Below are 23,625 nucleotides of genomic sequence, written 5' to 3'. Positions count from 1 at the left end.
AATATCACTTTAATCCACTTATTTGTAATCTTTTCCAAGGGGTGCCGACAAATCTGTCCGGGCCATTTTTTTGAGTCTAATTGACCCCTTTAGCGCTAATCGATCTCTTTTCACCGTTTCTTTGCTCTACTTTGTGACATACCGAAGCCATGCAGGCAATACATGAGAAAATTGAGTCATTTCATCACTTTTCCGAAAGGAATGAAGCATTGTTTCAATGAGCTGTAAGGGTACCAACAAATTTGCCCACGTCATATATGTATTTTTATATATATATATATGTGTATATGTATGTATGCATGTGTATATATATATATATCCATCCATCCATCCATTATCTATACCGCTTATATATATGTATGTATATTTAGGTGTGTGTGTGTGTGTGTGTGTGTGAGAGAGAGAGAGAGAAGTCGGCTTTAATACGTTTACCGGGTCACCCTCCGGTGCGATTGGCGGCGCTAAAGCACCCCGCGCGGGCGTCCATTCATACAGAAGCAGGAAGGGGACTCGCGGCTGGAAGAGAGGCGTGCTACACGTAGCGGCTCGGCTGCTTTCTCACAAGTTGAATTAACGTCAATAATGCACACGACGTTATCGCACGGACGACGACGACGACGGTGTTAAAGAGTCTCTTGCGAGGGGGTATGCGCCACGGCGATTGTTTGACTCATTTTCTTTTCGGGTTTTTTTTTTTTGGGGGGAGGGGGAGGGAAGGGAGGGAGGGGGACGTTTTTAGAGAGAGAGCTGTCGGCGAACCGTTAGCACGGCGCGTGTTGTGCCGCTCGGTGGGTGACAGTTCGCTCGGCTCACGCGGTCGGTGGGGAAAGCTCAGCCCCGGGCCGCCTCGCTACTGCGTCGACGCCACCATTTGCTCGGAGTACCGGTGTCATTCGTAGAGGGCGTAACGAGGAGCGGAATTGCGGCGGGTGAAGGGTTCGTGTGCTCCTAAGGAGTGCCGCATGTGTGGGCTCAGCTAACGCTAACTATCCTGTCGGCTGAACGCGACTGCTTCCGTTCGGCTATTCTGTTGTGAAACATGCTCACCGAATGACCTCATGCCTGTGATATTTAGAGAATATCTGCGATCCCCCCCCCCCCCCCCGAACGTTATTTATAGCGTCCTTTATTATGATGCAATGTGGACCCCTCATCACCGGCAGCCCATTTGAAGCCAGTGCGCCGCTTGGTACAAGTCACAACGTTCCGATTTCTACCGGGGCGTGTTAATAGGCGTGCACGGCAACGGAGAAAGTGACGTGATTGATGTGCGCTCAATGGCGATTCTTTGTGTCTCCAGAAGCGTGGGGAATGGCAACTACTGAGCTCATGGAGTCGAGTTCTCCAGAGAACAAAGGGGACCATGGCAGGATGGACTCGGATTCAAAGTATCCACTGAAGGTTCTGTACTGTGGAGGTAACGACGTCTTCCGCTTACCGACGCAGTTCTCCATCTGTTTGTGTTCATTCTATGAATTAATGTCATTCTGCGTTCTTTCTTTTCAGTGTGCTCGTTGCCTACGGAGGTAAAAAACGTCATGAATATCAACTAATCATCAATAATAATAATATACTCTTTATTTTTTATAACGGGGGTTAAAGTGGCTTCATGAAGTATTTACATTGCATGGTGGTAGCTATGCTCATGTTATTGTACTGCATGTAACTGTAATTGTACCCTGTGATCGCAGTACTGTGAGTACATGCCCGAGCCGGCCAAATGCAGACAGTGGCTAGAGAAGAACTTTCCAGCTGTATTTGCCAGATTGACTGTTGGTGAGTCTCATCGGATGCTCTCAGCGTGTGCTTCGGGGGCATGGGTGTAATGACGGGAAAAACGATTATCCTCCGTGATCAATTTCTCTTTGTAAAGACCCAGTCCTTAAAAGGAAACACTTTGCCAATTCACTGTGGACGATGATGATGATGATGCTGCTGTACTGATCACTCTCCTGTTCCTTCTGTCTTGCTGGCGTGGCAGGTACTGTGCCTAAGCAGGAAACCAGCAGCGGGGAGGTGCTGCCGGTAGGCGAGGAGGAGGAAAAAAAGAAACAGAAGAGAGGTTTGTCAGAGTTGCTTTCAGACGAAGAACCTTTTTAAATTAAAACAATTTGGGGATTATTTTTGAGCTGTTCATGTGTGTGTTGAATGTACGGTGACCTTGCTTTCCATGCTCAAACTCACCTTGTAAACTGTTGTTAATGACTTGAGTCTCGCTACTGAGGATGGGCGATACCAACCTTTTTTAATTCAATATGATACCGATACGTTTTGTTAAAATTTTAATGATAAAGACACTGTTCGTTTCATAAATGGGTTCTATGTGATTTTTCAAAAAAATGTTAATTTTAGGAAAAGAAAAAAATGTTTTGTTTTTTTTTCATTAAAAAAAAAAAAATCCTTACACTCAAAAGCAAATCACACGACAAATTTACTACAAAAGCAAATATGAGTACAATTTAAAAAAAAAAAAAAAAAAAAAAATGTTTGTGCTAATGAGTGTACAAAATAGTTGAGTATTTAACAGAAATACTATGATTAAATAATAATATAGATAAATAATTATAACGTGATATGAATAAATTAAAATACTAACAACATGTGCACTTTTGCACTTAAAGATTTCTTAAACAGGCCATGATTTTTCCAGAGCAACTATATATACTTCCTGACAGCAATGTTTGGGGGGGTGGGGGGGGCTTGGTTCTGGTGTCACATCGGTTTCTGCAGTCATGTGACACGGGCCAGCTAAATATGTCAGGGCTGTTTATTGGCACTAATTATACAAAAGTATTATAATCCTGGAAGGGCAGCCAGCCACGTTTCGTATGTATTCATATAATTATCAATATTTTTGGAAAGGGATAGAAACCAAATGAGTAGCTTGTGAGTATCAAAGTATGGATCCGCCCATCCCTACTCACTACTCGTTTCCCGCTCACCAGGTGGAAGAGGCCAGATTAAACAGAAGAAGAAAACTGTGCCGCAGAAAGTGACGATAGCGAAGATCCCAAGGGCCAAGAAGAAATATGTCACAAGAGTGTGTGGCCTGGCAACATTTGGTAGGACTTACGTGGATGCGACAATATCAAAGCTTTAAATGCCTTTTTCCTTCCTCTCAGCATGATCCCATCTGTGCTTTGAACCTTCCAGACATTGACCTTAAAGAGGCTCAGCGATTCTTTGCCCAGAAGTTCTCTTGTGGTGCCTCAGTTACAGCCGAGGATGAAATAATCATTCAGGGAGATTTTACAGATGACATCATTGAAGTTATTCAAGAGAAGTGGCCTGAGGTGAGTTGCGCATGTGTTGTTTGTTTTTTTTTTAGTTTTTTTTTTTTTTACCTCAAGCATCTGAAAATGTGTTTTGAATAATCTCAGGTAGAGCATGTTTATTTTTTTTATTTAGTTGTTGTAGAATCGTTGACAAATCCCGCAGGTTATTGTCAGTGTTTTAGTCTTGAATCCTGAGTCATTGAGTTTGTCTGATTGTGATTATGCTGAGGAAACATTTCAGTTAAGTGGCCAGGCAGGAATATACAGACACTGAACAAGAAATTGAAGAGGAGTGAAGGAAAGGAAGGAAGGAAGAGGCAACAGGTAGAGGAAGGACAAGCTCTGCTAATTACCTTGAGAGATGGATACTGTTCTGTGGGCCCTGCGGACTTATGTTGATAGGTGTATGCCGCAAAGAGTGGGACCTATTCATACCTGATAAGGACGTTTACCAGCTGTGTCACAACAACGCAGGGCCGCTCCTCTTATCAAGAGTTAAATAAACAGATGTTCTGAGTGACATTTTTCGGTGTAGGGTCTACATGGCCTACAATGTAGCTTAGCGAACCCCAACAACCAAGGTTACGATAGACTGCTTTTGATTTGATTTTGGTCAAAGAAAGAATTATCCTTTTAAGTGATGGCTCGAATTGAATCAAATGAGTATCATAGAAATGACCAAGTTGTTAATCATTTTGACCATAATAATTAAAAAATGGGCACAAAAGTAACATAAGCCCCTTTCCCACTTGCACTCATCCGTAAATCTACTGGCAATGTTCTATATTGGTGTCATGTGGGAAAAGGAGTTGGGAGTTCGTTGCTCCAGAACCAGAACGCTGCACAACTTATTCACGTGCACACTTTAGCGCACATGCACCAGTGGACGGCAGTTGAGCAAGGTTATTAGAGACAGGGGTGCAAACAATTTGGGTGACTTTTGAGAATTGTCCAAACCGTTCGGAAGCGTTAAAAAAAAAAAAATGGGGGCGCCACCCATTTTAGCATTTTTCTTTATCCGTCAGAGAACAACTGCATCCGCGATCGATTAACTAGTGGACTCGTTCTCTGGTTTTATGTTAGACGCGGACACCCAAAGCAATGCTGCATTCATGGGCTCGAAAAACTAATACTTGTCAGATGTGAGGCCTTTGTTTTAGTTGAAATTAGAATGAAATAAACTGAAAACAAACTATATTGTGTACTTAGGAAACAGATTAAAATACATATACAGGAAATGTCTTTAGTTGTTGTCGCTTTTTTAGTCTATTTGGTGAAACTTGTGAATATGTAGCCTTTACAAGAGTTGTTATCTTTGTGGACAGACGGCATGAATGAGCATGGCTCAGACCTCATCTGGTGGAGCGTATCTTAATTTCTAAAAAATATAAGGTGACTAAAAATGGCAACCATATTTTCAGTTTTGGCAACCAAAAGCTGATGCCTGGTTGCCAGCCTGGCAACCACTTTAAAAAATTATGTTGAGCCCTGGTTTAGGGTTATTGCATCTGGGGACGGGGGCTCTGGGACCTTATTGCAGTGGTGGGAACAGAGTCCGTCTGGGAGGGGCGGTGAGACGGGAAGGGAAGCGCTGGTCTAGACTGGACATAATGTTCATTTTGTACTGTATCTTTAACAGTCATCTATGTGGGAACAGACTCCATTCCGTATAAGAGGCCAATGTGGGAATGACTCCCTACCCCTTAAAAAGTTGTAATCTTATATTTTAGTTGTAATATACATTTAATCTTACCGGGTGCTATTTTTGGCATGGTTTTCTTCAACAATCCCAGTTTATTCAGTTATTTAATACTCTTGCAATGTGTAAGGGTGTTAACAAGACTTAGAAGAGACTCGCAATAACACAAAAGTGCGTTTTGCTTCATTACAGGTGGATGACGACAGCATCGATGATTTGGGAGAAGTCAAGAAGTGAAGAAACAATATGCACTTTTACTGACATGGATGTAACAACGACACCCTGGCCAAATGTACACATTACCATTTAAAAACATTTTATATCTATTTTATTTACTGTATATAAAAAACTGTGGACATGGCCACTCACTTGGCATTTTAGTTATTGATAGCTGCTTTCTCATTTGCCAAAAGTGTGGTATGATGTGAATTTCTCCCAGTTGCTCTGCATCCAAACTAACTAGGCCAATAAATTTCAGTCTCATTCACCCGTCACTCAAGTCCTTCTTTACAGCTTTCTATGATCGTTTTGAAACTGTCCGCATTGTATAAACAGGTGTATTTGGTTATAGAAGTGACCTATGGCCGCAACTAGGTCACTCAAGTAGCCATAGGTTAGTTGTTTTTCAGGAATCTTTGCACTGCAGTCAATCCCCGTGAGCATGCTTATTCCTCAGCATAATAGTTTGATAATGAAGGCACATGGATACAAGTTATCCATGTTCCCCTGAGCAAATACCATCTCTCAGAAAATAACTTTTACTGCCTGTGTGATGACTATATGCTTTCACATGTTAGAGAATGATTTGCCATCCAGCGAACATTGGCTCTAAAGGAGCCACCTGGTGTCCTGTATCTCTGACACTATTACGAGCAGTAGCCAGGTACTTGGTCTTTGCCGATTGTGAAAACGATGAACTTGAGTCAAGGAGATAGCTGCTGTGCCTTTGAATCGCCCATCTCGGATCAGGTGTCGCCTCCGATCCTGGTGCTTGAGTTCATGTTTGTGTTGGTGGGGAACTTTGTCGCCCTGGGGATGTTCGTCTTTCATACGGACAACTGGAAGCCCAACTCGGCGTACCTGACTCACCTGGCCGTTGAAGACTATCGTACTATTCTGCCTTCCCTTCGGGGCCGACTACTACCGGCGCATAAAGGACTGGCTGTAGGGGGATATCCCATGTCGGATACTGCTCTTCCTGTGGGCCACCAACCGTGCCGCAGGAATCCTTTTCTTGGCCGCAGTGGCCGTTGACAGTTACTTCAAGATTGTTCACCTGCTAAACCATATCAATGGCATGAGCCTGGGGTATGCTCTGTGGGTCTCTTGCCCTGTGGGGCCTGTGCATCCTCGCCGCAGGGTACCTCCTCACCAACAAGCATTTCTTCTATGGTAACCATCACAGTGTGAGAGCTTCAATATTTGCATGGGGTTCAGTCCTATCTTGACCTGGCATAATACATTCTATGTGACTAAATTCTTCTTGCCCACTGCAATCGATGCTTTCTGTACGATCAGCATTACATGGCAGCTTAAAAAACGAGACGGTGGACACCGGTGGGGGGGGGGGTGGAGATCAAACGAGCTGTTCAGTTTGTCTTGGCCGTGGCCTTGATCTTCATGATCTGTTTCTTCCCCAGTACTGTTGTGCACAGCTGTGTGGATCCTTGAAGTTTGGTATAACGAATGCAGGCATTTCAGAGAAGCCAGCCTGGCATTTTCCTCTTCTGTGTGCTTCCCATACTTCAATAGTGTCCTGAACCCTGTTAACGCCTTCTCTAGCCCTGCCTTTGCTGGTAGCTTTCACAAAGTTGTAAAACAAACTGCTAAGAAAGAGACAACGGAAGGAACTGGTTGTTTCAGCTGACAGTAGATTCAGCAGTAGACACTTCAAGGATGTCAATACAGTTTAATGTACAGTATATACACACATTCACTTTGTTAGATATTCTGTATGTTGTAGCAAAGCTGTAATGCAATGCACTATCCCATATGGGGATATACAGATATTCCCACAATTGTAGTGTTGACTGTGCTGTTCAATTACAATAATATGGCAATGTGTAAAGAAAGGCTGTGCTGTGTCCATTTGTTGTGAGAATATATACTCAGTGATGTGCTAGTTGTTGAAAATATGTAATTATGTCACCATATATAGATGCTAGTTTCCCTAAATATGTGTCAAATAAAAACACTCAAACTCCACTTCAATCTATTTTTCCCCCGTCACGTATGACTGCATTAGAGACTTGCTTTCCGTTACAGTTTGTCGCCGAAATGAATGTCGGTCGCGCCTGGAGCATGTGGCGCGGAGACAGCGCGGTGTTTTGAAGCTGACGTCACAGTTGTGATGGGAGACGCGCGAACGATTCGTTCCCGACGAACGTATCTTCTAAACGACTCGAGTCCATAGGTCACTCCGGCGAGAGTGGAAAGAAACAGAATTACTGTCATAATCCATGTTTTTATTTTCAGCCGACTAAAGTCGTGCCAAAAATGGCAAGGCATTGGGCTTAATTCACATTGAATGTTACGCTTAGGCTTACACTTAGCGTTCAACCAAAATGAATACAGGTACTACTCATTTAACGACCGAGTTCCGTTCCTAGGATCAGGTCGTTAAGCGGATTGGTCGATAAGCGAGGACCCGTGTTATTTCACGGTAAGGGGGCGTGGCCATTGCGAACGCTAGTTTAGTGAATACTGACGGACTGCGGGGACGAGACTGAGAACGGTGGTGTGCGATGAGGTGTATACAGTGTATATTACAGTGTATATATATAGTGTATTTAGTATATATAGTATTTAAAGGGTGATGAGCGATCAGATGCTTGACGCTGAGACGCCGCGGTATTGTACCCGTGTACAATACAGACTGGTCAGAGGGCCGGTCGTAAGTCCGAACGGGCGTTGAAGAGGTAGGTCGTTAACATTACATTACATTTAGCAGACGCTTTTATCTAAAACGACTCACAATTATAAAAACACTGACGGACGCAGCCATCAGGAGCAATTAGGGGTGAAGTGTCTTGCTCAAGGACACCACAGCACGCTAGCAGGAGGAGCCTGGGATCCAACCAGCAACGTTGAGATTACTAGACGAGTGTCAAGTTAAGTGAGGAGTACCTGTAATTTGACAGAGATATACGGTTCTCGTGATAATTCCGTCCGCAAATCGGAGCCAGCCGACTCTTGAGACCCTGTCATGTACACCAGTCAACACAAGCCAAATAAAATGAACGAACAGTCGGAAAAATAAACGACTCTATTTCTTTCGCTGAGCGACTCTTGGGGGGGAGGAAAAAAGAGACCAGGTCTCCAAAAAGCAGTCGAACCTCTCACCACTCGTCCCGGCAGACAGACAGGCAGCCTGTCAGACGGGCAGGGCTGGAGCGAGGTCTGCGCGTTCCCACCTCATAACGGTGCAGGGGCCGCGGCGCCGCCGACGGGGCCGCTTAACGGGAGAGCCTCCCGTGGAGGGATCGGTACCGGGTAAGCCGCCGTTAAGTTTTCACCATTTCGCCAGTTTTCGTTTTGGCCCGCGGCCCAGAGGAGTCTTCTCCGCGGCGCTAATGTTTTCACCGCCAGGTTGTTGCGCTACGTCGCTAATCTCCCAGCTAGCTAGCTTTCGACCGTCACATTCCAACAGGGACCAGGGGGGCTTGTGAGAATACGAGAGAATATCACAGGGGGGGGGGGAAACATGTCAAATTTAGTCAGCGTTGTAAAATAAAATGATATTTTATCGCAACGAGGCGTTGTTGCGACAATATATATACAACGAAATACGAAATAACTTAAGTGGAGTTACATCTTCTCGAAGACACAACACATACTTCAAGGCAGCGCCTTGGAGGGTCGACCCGTCCGTCTGTTTGCGCTGAGCACGAACGAGCGAGCGGGCTCCGACTCCGGCGGCGTGTCCGCCTGGGTTCACGGCGGCGTGGGAGCAGTGAAGATGATCCCACCGTGGGATCAGAGTGCCCCTCGACACGTTGTTTGCCCCGGTACGTCCAATATTGCGAAGCGACGTTTCACGGCGCAGCTTACGAGCACGCCGCCGACGCAACTCGTGAGAATCTGCCGTTACTCAATCGTCGATGCGATGCATTGGATGAAGCCGTGAATGAGACATGTTGATCCGGAAGGTCTTGAAAGACACCAGCATACCAACACCATGTCCGTGCTCAGGCCACACGGAGAGGCGGGCACTTTCTATTGGCCTCCCTTTGGATCCGGTTGTTTTCTCTCTCCTCGATTACTTTGCGTCGACACGTTCGTAAAGGTAATAATCAAATGCACGGTTATGAGGACGCTGCCCCTCGTTTTCATCACGTCAGGTTCAGCTCGAGACGAAGCTTGTTTACGGTGGTCACCATGGAAACGCAGCCATAACACGTAGGGCCTACATGGGAGTGTCTTCCAAGTTATCGCCCATATGCTTTACCCGCCTGGAATGGGTTGACTGGGTTATGTGGGCAATCATCACGAGGAAGTCGACGTTGGAATTGATCAGTCTTCTGTAAATGAATGTCTGATTTAATAAGCCGGTGTCTTATTAGGCAACCTGCCAATTGGGACCGCCTTCCATAGGCGTTCCTAATCGGCGCTCCATTGGCCTCCTTCAATAGGTCCGGACTGGAGGAAAAAAAAAAAAGCTAAATTCACTGATGCTGAAAATAGAAATATTTATAAATTAAATTACAGAAAGTCAAGGCATTTTAAATGGATTCAGTGCAATTCCCAATTGATATAAATAGATTTAAGTTGAATGCAGAAATGTGGCGGTGTCCCCCCTGCGAAACTGGCTACATGAAATTCCGTGAAGAAGCTATTGTGCCTTCCAACAAAGTAGAGGTGTTTTTGAAAATAGACCCTGCTTCGGGAAAGATAATTCAAGCAAAAGCCTACAAACAAATTACAGAGACAGGGGACATAATAAATAGGTGAAACAGAGGACAGGCATGAAACACTCTGTAATGGCCTTAAGAGTCAATTCCACATTTAATCCAAGCAGCAATCATCCTGGCCCATTCTGTTTCTGCTGTTGTTGATAAAGTGATGAAAAAAGAGGAAACGAATAAGGCTATTGGTCCAGATAATACAAGTAAAATACGACTGCTACTACTAAAGTAATACACTAATACGTACTACAATCCTGCCGCGATCAACTGGCCATATCTATGATACCACAGGGTTCAGGGCTCTCGCCATGTAGAAGCAGCCCTTTAACTAAGACTTTAACGATGGCATTTGTGTTGTTGACACCTTCAACACTGAGGACGTCCAAATGTGAAACAGAGTGAAACAGCACAAATACTTGGGTATCATCTCGGACCGTAACTGTGCTTTGGAGCCAGTGTTCATTGAGGAAAGGAGAATGCATCATTGATATTCCAAAGTTTCCTTTAAATTATCATTTTGAGAACTAAAAACACAAACTAATGGGCCAAAATACATATGTCCCAGGTGCTGTGAGACATAGTTATAGGAAGTGTGTGGTTGGAGTTATGTCTGCTTAAGGTAACGTAACTAGTTACTGAGTCTAAGGGGCAGTGACTTTTTTCTCAAAGGGGAATTTGGTGGCGCATGACTTTATATCGTAAATAAATAGAAATAAATGCTTTTTTGTTATTTGTGCTTCTAATATAAGGTTTTACTTGGTTGAACATTCAGTCAGAAAAATGCAGAAAATTCAATAGGGAGCAAATACTTTTTTCAAGGCACTGTCTATGCTTACATATTCAGAATTCCATGTTAAAATCCAAGACGTTGCTAATGTGCATGCATTTACACTTCACACCGTTACACTCAGTACACTGAGTGGAAACATTCCTTCGAGATTCCGGTCCATTTCTACATGATAGCATCACATAGTTGCTGCAGATTTGTCAAGATTCAAGAGGTTTATTGTCACATACATATACATACTTCCATACATATATGCAGTGAAATTACTGTGATAACGCACAATATGTTCTAGACTGAACACAATAGCTACCTAAAAATTTCTACTTGACTAACTCACTGATTCCTAAAGCGTAATGCAGTAAGTCGAATATTATAGAATAAAATAAAATATATAGAATCAAATAAAATCAAATCAAATAAGAACTCAAAGGTAATGCAGAGTGGGGGTACAAAATAGAGTAAAGGTAATAGGCTTATGTATCTGGGATAGACTTATGTATATGTCGGATGCTTATTCATGCTGTGAATCTTCAGTACCACCACATCCCAAAGGTGCTCTATTGAATTGAGAGCCGGTGACCATGGAAGGCATTGGAGTACACTGAACTCACTGTCATGTGGTGGAACCAGCTTGAGATGATGAGTGAACTTTTAAACTCAGACAAAAGCCTCAAAATGTGGTTGAATAGGGCGTTCTTGACCTTCTTAGATCAATAGTATAGTCATGTCTAATGTCGTGTCTGTTTATTTTGCTTGTGCTTTTCCATTATGATGAAAACCAAACTAGATGAATAAAAGATTTTATATTTTGTGTGTGACGTGTTTGTGTTCAGTCATACGTTATTTATTGCTGGACTAATTAATTACAACACTAATTCAGTTCTAGTTAATTTCTCCTGACCTGTTACAGATGACTTGAGACACTGTGCCTTCTCCATCTCATGCACATACAGGTAGAATTCCAAGAGTGTCCCTTGTGACTGTCCTTTCAGTTGTGGCTAAACGGTCCCCAGGAGACACAAAAACACAAGAGTCAATAGTAGATAGGTGCTGCTTCCAGGCCTTGGGGCCCTTCCCCTGGGGATGGAAAGCCGTCTGGGAATACAGGCCAGTCAGGGGACTGTGGAACAGCTGGCCTAAAACACAGCACATAAATGTGCCGGAGCTCAGGACAGTGTATGTGACACTGAAGCATTTCTTGCCAGACGTAAAGGGTAAGCACCTTCTTGTGCTGACAGACAGCACCTCTACTGTCTATCAGGTCAACTATTAAGGGTACTTTGAGGGTGGCTCAGCGGGTTCACATTTGGACATTGCCTTATCTTTTGAGCCTCAGCCCCAGCTATGGATTTGCCGGTCATATGCAATCAGGTGGAAAGACTTTCTGTCCCGCCACAAGCCGTTCCCGGGGGAGTGGAGTCTCAATCCGGAGATGGCAGGAGAGATTTGGCACAGATGGGTAGAGGTGGACTTGTGTGCCTCAGAGAGGACAACATGCTCACCTTCAGTATTTTCTTACCATGGACATGCAACCCACTTGGTCCAGATTGGTTTAATAACATTACAGCATCTTCATCTGCAGATGGTTAAACTCCACTTTAGCTTCAACCAAAATTTTGAAGAGTTCTGTATATGTCTATATATAAGTTATATTTGTTTTTGTCTTCTTTCTGTGAAGTTGGGACATTGTTGGTTCGTGGTGAGGGCCTAGTGGCCCAGCTTGAACAGGCCAGTTTGCCCCACTCTTGGGCAGAGAGGGAGCCATGAGTACAGGTAAGCCAAGTGGACTCAAGCCTCCCACCAAAATAGGCCGTCCGACTGGGGTACCAACGAGGCCACTGGCTTCCTCAGGTAGGAACCAAAAATGTGTATTATACTATATATTTTATCAAGATCAAAGCAATTGTAATTTTTCATCCTCAAAATGTAAACTAAAGAGAAGATGTATGAATGCATTCATAAGGATACATATGATAAACTTGAAATATGTTGAGAATAGTAGCTGCCAGAGAAGCAAAGCAGTAGCAGCTAGAATACACTAGGCTACTCATACAAACAGACAATATATACTACTGGCTTTGTATAAGCAGAGTGATTAATATCAATAGTCATATCAATAGTTTTCTGCAATTAATTAAGATGTATTAAAAAGCTTAAAATAAAGATTAGCATGTAACCTGCCATGTCATCGTATCTGTGCCTTGCATACAGGTTGTTCTCAACAGGAAATTTAAAACAAGAAAATACATTATTTTTGAAGTGTGTCTGGTTTTCGGTAAAAAAAAAAAAAAAAAGATGAGCGAAACATTTAAAATATTCCTAGAAAGCTGATCATCGCAGCAGAAGAAAGAGGTCCCTTTCTGATATTACAGTAGTCCGGTACTAGATTGAAAGTAATGTATAGCGGTCATGAACGCACATATTGTTTTTCCAGGTACTCCAAAGCCGGTCCCTCCAGAGAAGTCTATAGGCGACGTCGACTTGCCCGCCCAAGATGGTTCTGGGGACTTTCAAGTCGGAGAGAGGGTCTGGGTCAATGGCAACAAGCCCGGCCTCGTGGAGTTTGTGGGGGGCACGCAGTTTGCCCCAGGCCAGTGGGCGGGGATCGTGCTGGACGAGTCGATTGGAAAGAACGATGGATCGGTGGCGGGGGTCAGGTACTTCCAGTGCCAGGACGGGAGGGGGATATTCACACGGACCTCCAAACTATCCAGGACCGCGCTTCCGGAGAAGGAGGCGAACGGAGGGCAGGCCTGCTCATCCCAGGAGGGCGCCGCAACACTTGGCCCTGCACCTGTCAGCGCTACATTAACCGGTAACGTCCAGAAACACTAAATGCTTTGCAGAGACGCCATATGCTCAAATGACTTGATTAATCGAGGAGAAGCCTTCTAAAGACATTGTTCTTTCAGCGCCAGAGGGCCCTGGAGTAAAGACAAGTGCAACACCAAATAAAGCCCTGCCGGTCAGCCAGTCGGTATCCAACCTCTCAGAGACGGACTCGGCGAAGAAAAACAGAAGAGAGCTGAAGCTGGGAGACCGCGTACTGGTTAGTAGCTCATTTATAAAAAATAAAATACAGTATGTGACATTACCACTTGGCTTCATTTCACTTTTTTATTTTTATTTTCAACCGTCTGTCTCTGCTTGGAGGTGGGGGGCACGAAGGCAGGAGTCATACGCTTCCTGGGCGAGACGGACTTTGCCAAGGGAGAGTGGTGTGGAGTGGAGCTAGATGAACCCCTCGGCAAGAATGATGGAGCCGTAGCGGGAACCAGGCAAGGGAGAACATTAAAGAATAGTAAATCTGTAATTCTACGCTAATGTGATGTGAGTCGGTATGGCGCATGGCAGCTATTCTTCTTCTGGAAGGTATAGACTCTTCTGGACACTCCACAAGGGTCAATGTAAATGAATTGTAGTCGAGTCGGAGTTGGAATCCGTTTATGGAGATAGTGCAAGCATTAAAAAACACAACAATTCCTACAATGACTCCTTTCTGTGCCAGGAGAGCAAACTCCTCCTCTGAAAGGCAATGCACAAGGCACAATTTTTATTTCACATTTAACTTCCACTTTTAAGCTTTACCTTGCACTAAGTTAAATTAAATTTTCTTCAATTTATTTTAATATAGTACAGAAGTTATTTTATATGTATATACACATATGTATACTGAATACTGTATGTATGTATCTGTATAAATGTATATATGTCTGTGTATATGTATATATGTATGTATGTATGTGTGTGTGTGTGTGTGTGTGTGTGTGTATGTGTATGTGTGTATGTGTGTATATATAGTAATGGATTCAAAACAACGTGTGTTTTTGTACATTATGTGTTTTGTCATGTATGTCATTGCTGCTGCGACACTGGAATTTCCCTTTGGTGATTAATAAAGTATCTTTATCTTATCTTTATAACAGTCTGAAAAAATAGCCAAATATACAAAGAAAATAGCCAAATATAAAAAAAAAAGTAGCAAAATATACCAAAAGCAATTATATGGACAGGATAAGTTATACGTCGTTAAAAGATATCATACTAATTCTTTCAGCTCTAAAAATGCATTTAAAAAAAAGAACGTTAATAAAATTGTGTTTTATTTTATTGAAATTGATAAAAAATATAGTAATAACTAATTCATTCATCTTTTTGCCTTCTCCTCAGATACTTCCAGTGCATGCCGAGGTATGGTCTTTTTGCTCCGGTTCACAAGGTCACGCGTATCGGCTTCCCCTGCACCACCCCAACCAAGACCAAGAGCTCACGACGGAGGTCCACGCTGAAGCGGAGCCCCAGCGCGTCCTCCATCAGCTCCCTCAGCTCGGTCACCTCTTCAGTCAGCGGAAAACCCAGTCGGGCCGGCCTGGTGAGCCACGGACCGATCTCTTAAGATGTAGTGTGTGTGACCTTCCGACAAGGTGAAGTCATCTCAGTGTTGTCCCTACCCGACTCCCCTCCAGCTGACCGAGACGTCCTCCCGCTACGCCCGCAAGATCTCCGGCACCACGGCCCTGCAGGAGGCGCTGAAGGAGAAGCAGCAGCACATCGAGCAGCTGCTGGCTGAGAGGGACCTTGAGCGCTGCGAGGTCGCCAAGGCAACGAGTCACGCGGGAGAGGTGCAACAGGAGCTGGCCCAGCTGAGGAAGGGACAGGATCAGGTGAGATGAGAAATGGAATTGGAGTCATGGATACTGAATTTCCAACACAACCAACATTCACAAACACCTCTAGTGAGTTTGTATTTTAAGGCTGGATCCAAAAATTACTACATAGTAAACTGATGCAAAATCGATTAACATCAGAGATACCAAGGCCACTTCTTCAATCCCCAATTACAGTCCTAACCTTTAAGTACCGGTCGATACGAGGTACTAACCCTGTTATTTCGGGGCCATTAAAACATAGCAATTAATATCCAATCATTTTTTTTCTCCATTAGAAATATCACTTTTCCATTAAACGACAAAACACGCAGCTTGTAATATTTGATGTTTGGATTGGGTATATTCTCTGATACTACTACCCTCTTTATAATAGCAGTAACAGACTCTATATTTAATTTGTACAATTAAATATTTGTATGTTAATATATAAACATGTAATATGAAAATATATTTAAAAAATAAAAAGTAATATATAATAAAAATATATAGAAGAACAATCTTTAATCGTCACACAGCACACCACACTACAACACATGCACGCACACAAACATGCACATGCTTTGGATGGTGGCCGGTGAAATGGCCTCTGCGTTTAACCCATCCTGGCTTGTCCTTCCTCCATGGGCACAGCCAGGAGCAGTGGGCAGCATTCGTGGACGCGCCCGGGGATCTGGTGATGAGTGTCCATTGCTGGTCAGACGATGATGTGTGCATGTTTTTGGTGGAGGTCCTTACTGACGTGAGGTGGAGGAAACCCCATGTGAGCACGGGGAGAACATGCAAACTCCACACAGAAAGGCTCCTATTCTGTGTGGAGTTTGCATGTTCTCCCCGTGCTCACATGGGGTTTCCTCCACCTCACGTCAGCAAGGACCCCCACCAAAAACATGCATATATAGTAATAATACTATAATAAAATACCATACATAAATACAAAACGAAAAAAAAAAAAAAAAAATAGATTACATTTACATAATAAATATATGGTCCGACCCCACTATCATAAGAGAGTAGTTATATTTATTTGTGTATAAATCAAATGTAGTGTTAATTTTGTAGTGAATTTAAGTAAAAATAATATTTTTTGTACAGTTAACTAAATAAGGATGATTTAAATTGTAATTTCTATACCAATTTAAATTCATTATAATCAGTCATTTTAACCGCTAAACCCTAGTAGCTATATTTCTATTGTACTCCATTCTATTGTTATTATTTTCAGTATTTACACAATGTCGTAAACTGCTGAGATAGAAATACCATTTTGCCTGCATGTTAGTATGCCATGGACATGGAGGCGAAGCTGGATCAGCTGCGTATCCTAGTGGAGAAGGCCGACAGGGACAAGGTGGAGCTGCTCAACCAGCTGGAGGAGGAGAAGAGGTGGGTGCTCTGAAGGAACCGGCTCATGGACGAAAGCATCCCTAAGTTCATACCTGGTCTGAAACAAAGTTTTTATACTGGCCATAGCTACCACGCTTTCATAATCGCAAAATAATAAGAATGGGTTTTTTTTGTGTGACAGGAAAGTGGAGGATCTACAGTTCAGTGTGGAAGAAGCATGCATCACTAGAGGTGACCTGGAGGTAAGAAAGTTAGTCGAGAAGAGCTCACCTGTTTCTTATCAGTTTTATCTCTCACTCTCTCTCTCTCTCTCCACCTCTCTCTCTTCTCTCTCTCTCTCTCTCTCTCTCTCTCTCTCTCTCTCTCTCTCTCTCTCTCTCTCTCTCTCTCTCTCTCTCTCTCTCTCTCTCTCTCTCTCTCTCTCAATTCAATCACAGCCAAGCTCAAGAATGATCTTAAATCCAACTTAGTTGTGATTTCTGTGTTAAATTGCTATTTTAAAATGGCAAAAACTGGGCGCTGTTACCCCGTCGCTGTATCACTTTTCTTATTGTTCTTCCTCTCTTCCTTGTGAGTTACTCGCATTTATTCGTTCCTACTCAATGTCATTTCCCTCACTTGCCTGGTCTTGCATTGTTCTTCACTCTTCCTCGATTCGCCCTTTGTCCCTCAAAGTTTTTGTGCCCCTGCCTTGATAAATGTCGCCTTGCTCTTCAGCCTGCGCCGTCTTGTCTTATCATAACCAGAAGAAAATAACATTGTGAATGCTCCTTCTATCTGTCTATCCCTGGAACCCTGGAATAGAAGCTGCCGTGACGCAAACATGTCGTCGATGTTTGTAATATCCTGTCAGGCGAGAAAGAAGTAGAATGGAACGATCAAAATATATTGGAATTAATTAAGATAGCCGACCATATCCGATGACAGAGGAAATTCATCCTATCTGGTTTGGGATCACTACCAAACATAAAGGCCCTCCTCTTTACTTCACTGCCTACTGATCAAATGACATTCGTCCGTGTTTTCATTAATTCCGGTCTTTCTTTTTTTTTCAATTGCAGTGTGTTGTGTCTACCTTCTGTGTGTGGCACAGAGCTGGCATGTCACTGTGGCACCGGTGTGTGTTTTTCCTCTTCTTCTCCTTCTTGTGGTTCTCTTACTAACAGACGCAGACCAAACTGGAGCATGCCCACGTAAAGGAGCTCGAGCAGAGCCTGCTCTTTGAAAAGACCAAAGCGGAAAAACTCCAGAGGGATTTAGAGGACACTAGGGTAATATTGGAAGATCTAAGAAGAACTGGGTCGCTTAGTTAGCCAAACCCCATCTGTGTGCCAGACACAAGTGCGATGTTAGAGTGTACTTCACACCAAATCTGTAATCGCATCCGACGGTCGGATCCTTCCCTCGTGGCGAATCGTCGCATCACAAAATATGTCAGGGAAAATGGGAGCTCCTTTTTTCACACAGCGAGTAGTTTTCTCGGCTGGACATATATATATATATTTCCTTTATATAGTGTTTGCGAAGTGTAAACAAAAATTTATTATACGCACAATTCACTTATATAAAAAGAGATTTATTGATAGTGAACACGGTGACATCCAACATTGACTGTGACTTATTTACTTAGTTGTAAGCCCAGTTCCATTAAAAACGTTGTTGGCGTCACTTTCGGTCGTAGTGTCAGACTGAAACTTGTCGCATGCGTTGAAAAACAAGGTCACATGACTGAGTTTTTGCGTGCGGAATCCAACTCTCAACTGGAATTATCAGTCTTCTGGTTTGTTCTTGTAGTTGGTCGGATTAGGTGTGAAGTAGGCTTTAAGCATTTTAAGGCGTCATTTTCAGCATTTATCTTGCAACATTTTTGCAAATCTGTCAACTATATGGGAAATGCGTGGGATTATTTTGACAATCTTTTTTCTATTATTTAATCTGATTGGTGTTGGGGATCATCATTCAAAGGGAATAGAAACTACCTTTTGCAAGCTAAAAATGGTTCTGAAATCAGTGAAGCGTGAGGACAGGGAAAGACGTCTTTGTATGATGAATGGATGATATTTCCGAATAACTTAAATTATCAGTGAGAACTAATTTTATGAGTATTATAAACAGCATTATGTTTATAATTCCTGTATTCCCTCAGTTTGAGAATTGTCGCATGTATTCTATATGTATTCCTATTTTGTAAATTGTCAAAGGGAATAACATTATTTGCAGCCTCTAAGCCTTAGTAGAGTCATGATCAAAAATAAAAATACAACAAAAAAACATTAAAAGATAACAAGAGCTGCACTCCTTTAGTGAAATGACCTGTTGTGTTAATATACAGTGTTATATATATTACATAATGGTCAGAGTAACACTTTTCTCAATTGTTACCAACTCTTTTAAAACGGATCTACAGATTTGATCACTTAATTCCTATGATTTCCGCAACACAAGAGAGCCCCAACATCAGAATAACTTCCTTACTCACTTACTATTGACTATTTATCACATTGAAATGGTAAATCAAGCAATTTAGAACCGATTACATGTTGTTCACTGACGCTTAACTAACAAAAGATAAATGAAGAATCCCTGGTGAACGATTCATCCTGGCTTTACTTCATGTGGTCCTTTGTGTCTGCGTCATGCATAGAAATGTAGAACTTGTGGGTTTGTGGGTTACGGGATCTATTTACAATACTACCCTTTATGGTTTGACAGAGTTTCCATTATACAGAGGGTGTTGAACAGCTAGATTAGTGTCAAAAGACATGTATGAATGTGGTCTGTGCTGTGAGTAGATTGAATAAATTGCTTTTTGGTTTGTTTAAATGTAATTATATAGCTGCAAATTGATTGAGTTGGCTGCATAGGATGAAATGAATGTTATTTTTTACATTCAATTCAGTAAACTTGTGCATAAGGTCTAATAAACTGGTTGGAAAAACCCTTATACTGTATATAATCAAGGCATCAGCCTATCGAGACACTAGTCATTGTTGATAGATTCTATAATACTATAATAATAGTTTTAAAATGGCTAAAAATATGAATATCATATAATCAAATTTGAATAGAGCACAACATTTTTATACTTTTGCTATTTTTCCACTGATCTTACAAGTAATTAATAGATGTTTGAAATGTGACCACTGACAGCTGTGTAAGGCTTGGCACTGGTTCTTGGTGTTAATCTGGTGCATAACTAGTTTTATATATTTATTCTTGATCCTAAGCAGCTATTTGTTGAAATCAGTCAAGGAAATTCCAGCTTTGACTTGATAAAATCTCTTTTTAAAGTCTCTTTTAGTACCAGAGTCTGATGGCAGTTGGCAAGTTGTCTCGAGACTAGGTGGCAAAAATCATCAAGATGACATATCCATTAGTTATGATATAGTATAACAATTATAGTTTAACAATTGCCAGATAATATGAAATATGAGTTAATACGTGTCAGTTTTTGTCTCTTGTCTATCTCATCTGTTCGCACACGTCCCTGCCCACGTCCACTGCAGGTGGCCACGGTGTCAGAGCGCTCCAGGATCATGGAGTTGGAGAGGGAGGTGGCTGATCTCCAGCTCAGGCTCAGGGCCTCCCAGCAGACGGAGAACGCCGCGTCGCTCTCCCAGCAGCAGCTCACCCACCTCAAGGCCCAGGCACAATCTCAGGAGAAGAAGGTTCGTAGGCGCCGCAGGAAAGGGAGCCTTGCATCGCCGGCGTGGTGCTGCTTCACCGTCGCGCAAAAATTTAAAAATTCCGCTTCGAATGCGTAAATAATGGAAACCAGCTCTTGTGTTGCAAGATCACAATTGCAAAGCTGCACTAGTTCTCTCCGACCAGAACAGTAGCTCTGTGTTATTCAGAACAAGATCAAGTTTCACACTGAAATTGAGCACTATGAGTAGTGATGAGAGGTTCTCTTTTTTGAGGTTTCGTTCTTGATGAGTCACTCAGGAAAGAGTTCAGAGTCGTAGTAAAGAGAATGAGAAGAGTCCGTTCGCTCTGATTTGTGAATAGAATTCTGCCAAGAATCATTTAATCCTGTCAAAAATAATATATGAATTACACCAGATGCCTCGACCTTTTTTTGCCTTGGACTCTAATTTAGTCCTCAGTAATTATTTTCAGTCTGCGAGTCAAAGTTTAACTCCCTCGCCCACTCTTTTGCCCGGGTGACACCAGACTCCCCAGTCATTTAAACGGTGTTGTTCGCGACGAACGAATCATTCGCAAGTCTTGCATCACTAACTATTACTGGGCCACAATAATAGAAGAAGAAGAATCTTTACACGACACGCCACACTACAGCACATGTATACACACACACACATGCACATGCATGGCACAGTATAGGCACAGTTCTATGGCTTTGTGACATTTTGTGACATTTTTAGCGGGAAACAGGGTAGCCGTGGGACTATTTCACTGTAAAAAAAGTGTTGCCGTGGCAGAAAATCAGGTTGTTCCATACTCATTGTCCCCCTCGCTATTGATCTGTTTCTCTGCAGATCAGTGAGCTGAGCGTGGACCTGGAAAGCAAATGCAAGGAGCTCCAGTGTTCACAGCAAGATAAAAACACTCTCGAACAACAGATCAATATCCTGGTGAGACCAGTAACACACACACACACACACACACACACACACACACGCACACGCACATGCACACGCACGCACACACGCACACACACACACACGCCATTGAGTATCGCAACAGACTAAAACTAAAGGATCACAATATGTGGATTAATGTATCTAAACTGCGGAGCTGCCAAGTTTAAATGACCCAGGATGTTTATGTGTTTGTGCTCGCGGGCATCCTGAAACCAGCCTCATTAAGAGAGAGCTCTTGTTTTTACGCACCATACTCACATACTTTGCGAGCGCCGTCACTTCAGGATGAGGAATGTTAGTTGTGATTAACGATTGTTAGGCTTGCAGACGAAACACTCTTTTTCTTTTTTTTCTCCCCCCCCCATCTTTTCAGAATCAAAAGCTTGACGTAGCCGAGAATGAGAGAGGGAGAGCTGAGAAAAGAATGCAAGGTAAGCAACCCCTCACTGTGTTTTCATCCCGGTTTGTTTGTCTTATTGTGGATGGAGTTTTGAAAAATGTGATGACTTTTAAAGGGGAATTTCAGGAGAATTTCATTCATTCTTTAGGGAAGTCGAATTGTTAAATGTTGGCGGTGCTTTGTCAGCTGGATAAATCGTTTTGGGGTTTTTTTCCAGACAAGTGGCCACCAGGCCTGGGAAAACAAACGATTTTCTCTTCTTTTTAGAGGAACGGTAAAAATCTGAAAAAAATAAATAGATCTGTAGACGCCTTTTCACACTTTGCTTATCATCCTCATGGGACAGGGCTTTTTTAGGGCTGTTTCATATCAGGTCAGGTTTGATTGAAGATTGAAGGTGACCATCCGTCTTGGAGGGACAAATATGGAAAATGTATTTGGAATTGTATTTCAGAACATTCCTAGTATTCATGGGCAAAAGGACACATTCCTCAACATGAATAGTACATTTATAGTTACATAGAGTGTGAGGTAATGGTGCTAGTTAATTCTCCCGTGGGTTATTTCAGAGCTGGACAAGAGCGTTGAAGAGGTAAACAATGAGAGACAAACCCATCGAGAGAAGTTCCTGCAAAGGGAGCAAGATCTCCAACGCCAGCTGGTGCAGGTAGGACGACACACGTTGAGGCTTACATATGTATCACTAACTTCTGGATTCAAAGTAGGAGGAAAAGGATACAAAAATGATTCAAATGTCCAAAAGCCATGCACGGTTCCAATCCCATCTATGCTGACATCACACAAAAGAAACAACCCAAAACTTATTTTTATTTCTTTATAGTCCATATTTATCTAATTATTGTTAGATTTTGGAGTTGACATACAGTATGTTTTTGACATTTGACAAAGGTCTTCTTTTTTTTATGTCGTTATCTGCAACTTCTAGGTTTGCATTGATAATGTCCAGGGTCCTGTTTCTGATGGATTCATCCTCAGTGATAATATGTTGAATAAAAATTTAAGAAAATTAATAATCAATATCCCCATTAGAGCTTTGGATGGGATCTGTAATACCATTAATACCATACCACACCACCACAGAAACATTCCTTTTTTGTTTTTTTAGAGTACGGATGCGATGGAAAGGATGGCCCAATCCCTGGAGCAAATGACGAAGGAAAAGAAGACATTAGAGTCCCAGGTATGGATTCGATTTATTTTTCATGTATTTTTCAGCCGCATATAGTGATGTTAATCCTACTTCTGTTTTTAATACTTGTCATGTTGATATTGTAATTTTTAGGTAAAAAAAATTTAATTAAAATTCAAATATATATATACAGTGGAACCTCGCATTATGAGTGTACCAGTTAAAGAGTCATTTGTTCTACGAGCCAAGGCTCGTGGGAATTTTTGTCTTGTTTTACGAGTGGAAATCCACATAATGAGTGAGGTTCATACAGCGACCGCTAGGCTCGCACACGCTCTCCCGACAAGCATGGCCACCGCTCGCTCAGTTCACGCGGATATCTCGTTGTGGAAGCATCCCTATTGTGTTTTCGCAGTGTTTTTCTTTTAGTTTTGTGCGTTTTTTGCTTGATAAACATGAAAAAGGAACACGTGTAGTGTAACTACACCTTTTCTTTTTTAAAACCCATAAAAAGATCTTTGGGTGATTTTTGGGTGGTTTTTGGGACTTGGAACGGATTAATTATATTTCAATGAATTTCAATGGGGAAAATTCATTTTGTAAAACGAGCTCGGTCGTGGAATGAATTAAACTCGTAATGCGAGGTTTCACTGTATATATGTTTTTTTTATTAACTCTCAATAACAAGAGTTACTCCAGCATATTTCTACTGCAACTCTGATCGCGACTTCTTGGAAATAGTCATCAGGATTTGCGTCAAAGTGAAGAAATTCCTTTGCAAAAAGAATGACA

At 42.4% G+C, this 23,625-nt stretch overlaps 3 protein-coding genes across 8 annotated transcripts in view; all 3 read left to right on the top strand.

Annotated features, from left to right (window-relative positions):
- The first annotated feature begins 507 nt into the window (after positions 1 to 507).
- On the top strand, positions 508 to 5,705 carry denr (density-regulated protein). 4 transcript variants are annotated; one of them, XM_080017405.1, is made up of 8 exons: positions 508 to 645; positions 1,304 to 1,417; positions 1,507 to 1,526; positions 1,692 to 1,777; positions 1,974 to 2,062; positions 2,946 to 3,062; positions 3,154 to 3,293; positions 5,167 to 5,705. In XM_080017405.1, exons 2-8 carry the CDS (start codon positions 1,312 to 1,314, stop codon positions 5,209 to 5,211), a joined length of 603 nt encoding a protein of 200 aa, XP_079873531.1. In that variant the 5' UTR covers positions 508 to 645; positions 1,304 to 1,311; the 3' UTR covers positions 5,212 to 5,705. The 4 variants fall into 4 exon arrangements, with proteins under 4 accessions (XP_079873531.1, XP_079873533.1, XP_079873530.1 ...); XM_080017407.1 differs by having other exon boundaries at positions 1,301 to 1,417; positions 1,692 to 1,776; positions 1,982 to 2,062; XM_080017404.1 differs by having other exon boundaries at positions 1,301 to 1,417.
- A 181-nt stretch (positions 5,706 to 5,886) lies between these two features.
- On the top strand, positions 5,887 to 7,145 carry hcar1-2 (hydroxycarboxylic acid receptor 1-2; the record flags this gene model as incomplete). The annotated part of the gene is given in 6 exon segments (XM_080017403.1): positions 5,887 to 6,077; positions 6,079 to 6,139; positions 6,143 to 6,303; positions 6,305 to 6,369; positions 6,372 to 6,526; positions 6,529 to 7,145. Coding segments are annotated over 6 exon segments (750 nt in total). The 3' UTR covers positions 6,646 to 7,145.
- Positions 7,146 to 8,385: 1,240 nt separating this feature from the next.
- clip1b (CAP-GLY domain containing linker protein 1b) overlaps positions 8,386 to 23,625 on the top strand; it is a 30,087-nt gene continuing 14,847 nt past the window's right edge. For 2 of the 3 annotated variants that reach the window (XM_080017301.1, XM_080017300.1), the window contains exons 1-15: positions 8,386 to 8,466; positions 12,344 to 12,516; positions 13,100 to 13,480; positions 13,578 to 13,714; positions 13,819 to 13,943; positions 14,836 to 15,037; positions 15,132 to 15,329; positions 16,615 to 16,718; positions 16,861 to 16,921; positions 17,846 to 17,950; positions 20,186 to 20,347; positions 21,179 to 21,274; positions 21,657 to 21,714; positions 22,253 to 22,350; positions 22,810 to 22,884. In XM_080017301.1, the coding sequence (XP_079873427.1) occupies positions 12,429 to 12,516; positions 13,100 to 13,480; positions 13,578 to 13,714; positions 13,819 to 13,943; positions 14,836 to 15,037; positions 15,132 to 15,329; positions 16,615 to 16,718; positions 16,861 to 16,921; positions 17,846 to 17,950; positions 20,186 to 20,347; positions 21,179 to 21,274; positions 21,657 to 21,714; positions 22,253 to 22,350; positions 22,810 to 22,884 (1,890 nt within the window). In that variant the 5' untranslated portion in view covers positions 8,386 to 8,466; positions 12,344 to 12,428. The remainder of the gene's footprint in view (positions 8,467 to 12,343; positions 12,517 to 13,099; positions 13,481 to 13,577; positions 13,715 to 13,818; positions 13,944 to 14,835; positions 15,038 to 15,131; positions 15,330 to 16,614; positions 16,719 to 16,860; positions 16,922 to 17,845; positions 17,951 to 20,185; positions 20,348 to 21,178; positions 21,275 to 21,656; positions 21,715 to 22,252; positions 22,351 to 22,809; positions 22,885 to 23,625) is intronic. The other variant, XM_080017302.1, reaches the window with a different exon arrangement.

This window comes from Zeus faber (genome assembly GCF_960531495.2).
Source record: "Zeus faber genome assembly, chromosome: 17".
NCBI classification, from domain to species: Eukaryota; Metazoa; Chordata; class Actinopteri; order Zeiformes; family Zeidae; genus Zeus; species Zeus faber.
Note: the sequence above shows the minus strand (reverse complement) of the source record. Positions and strands in the feature narration are given on the sequence as shown.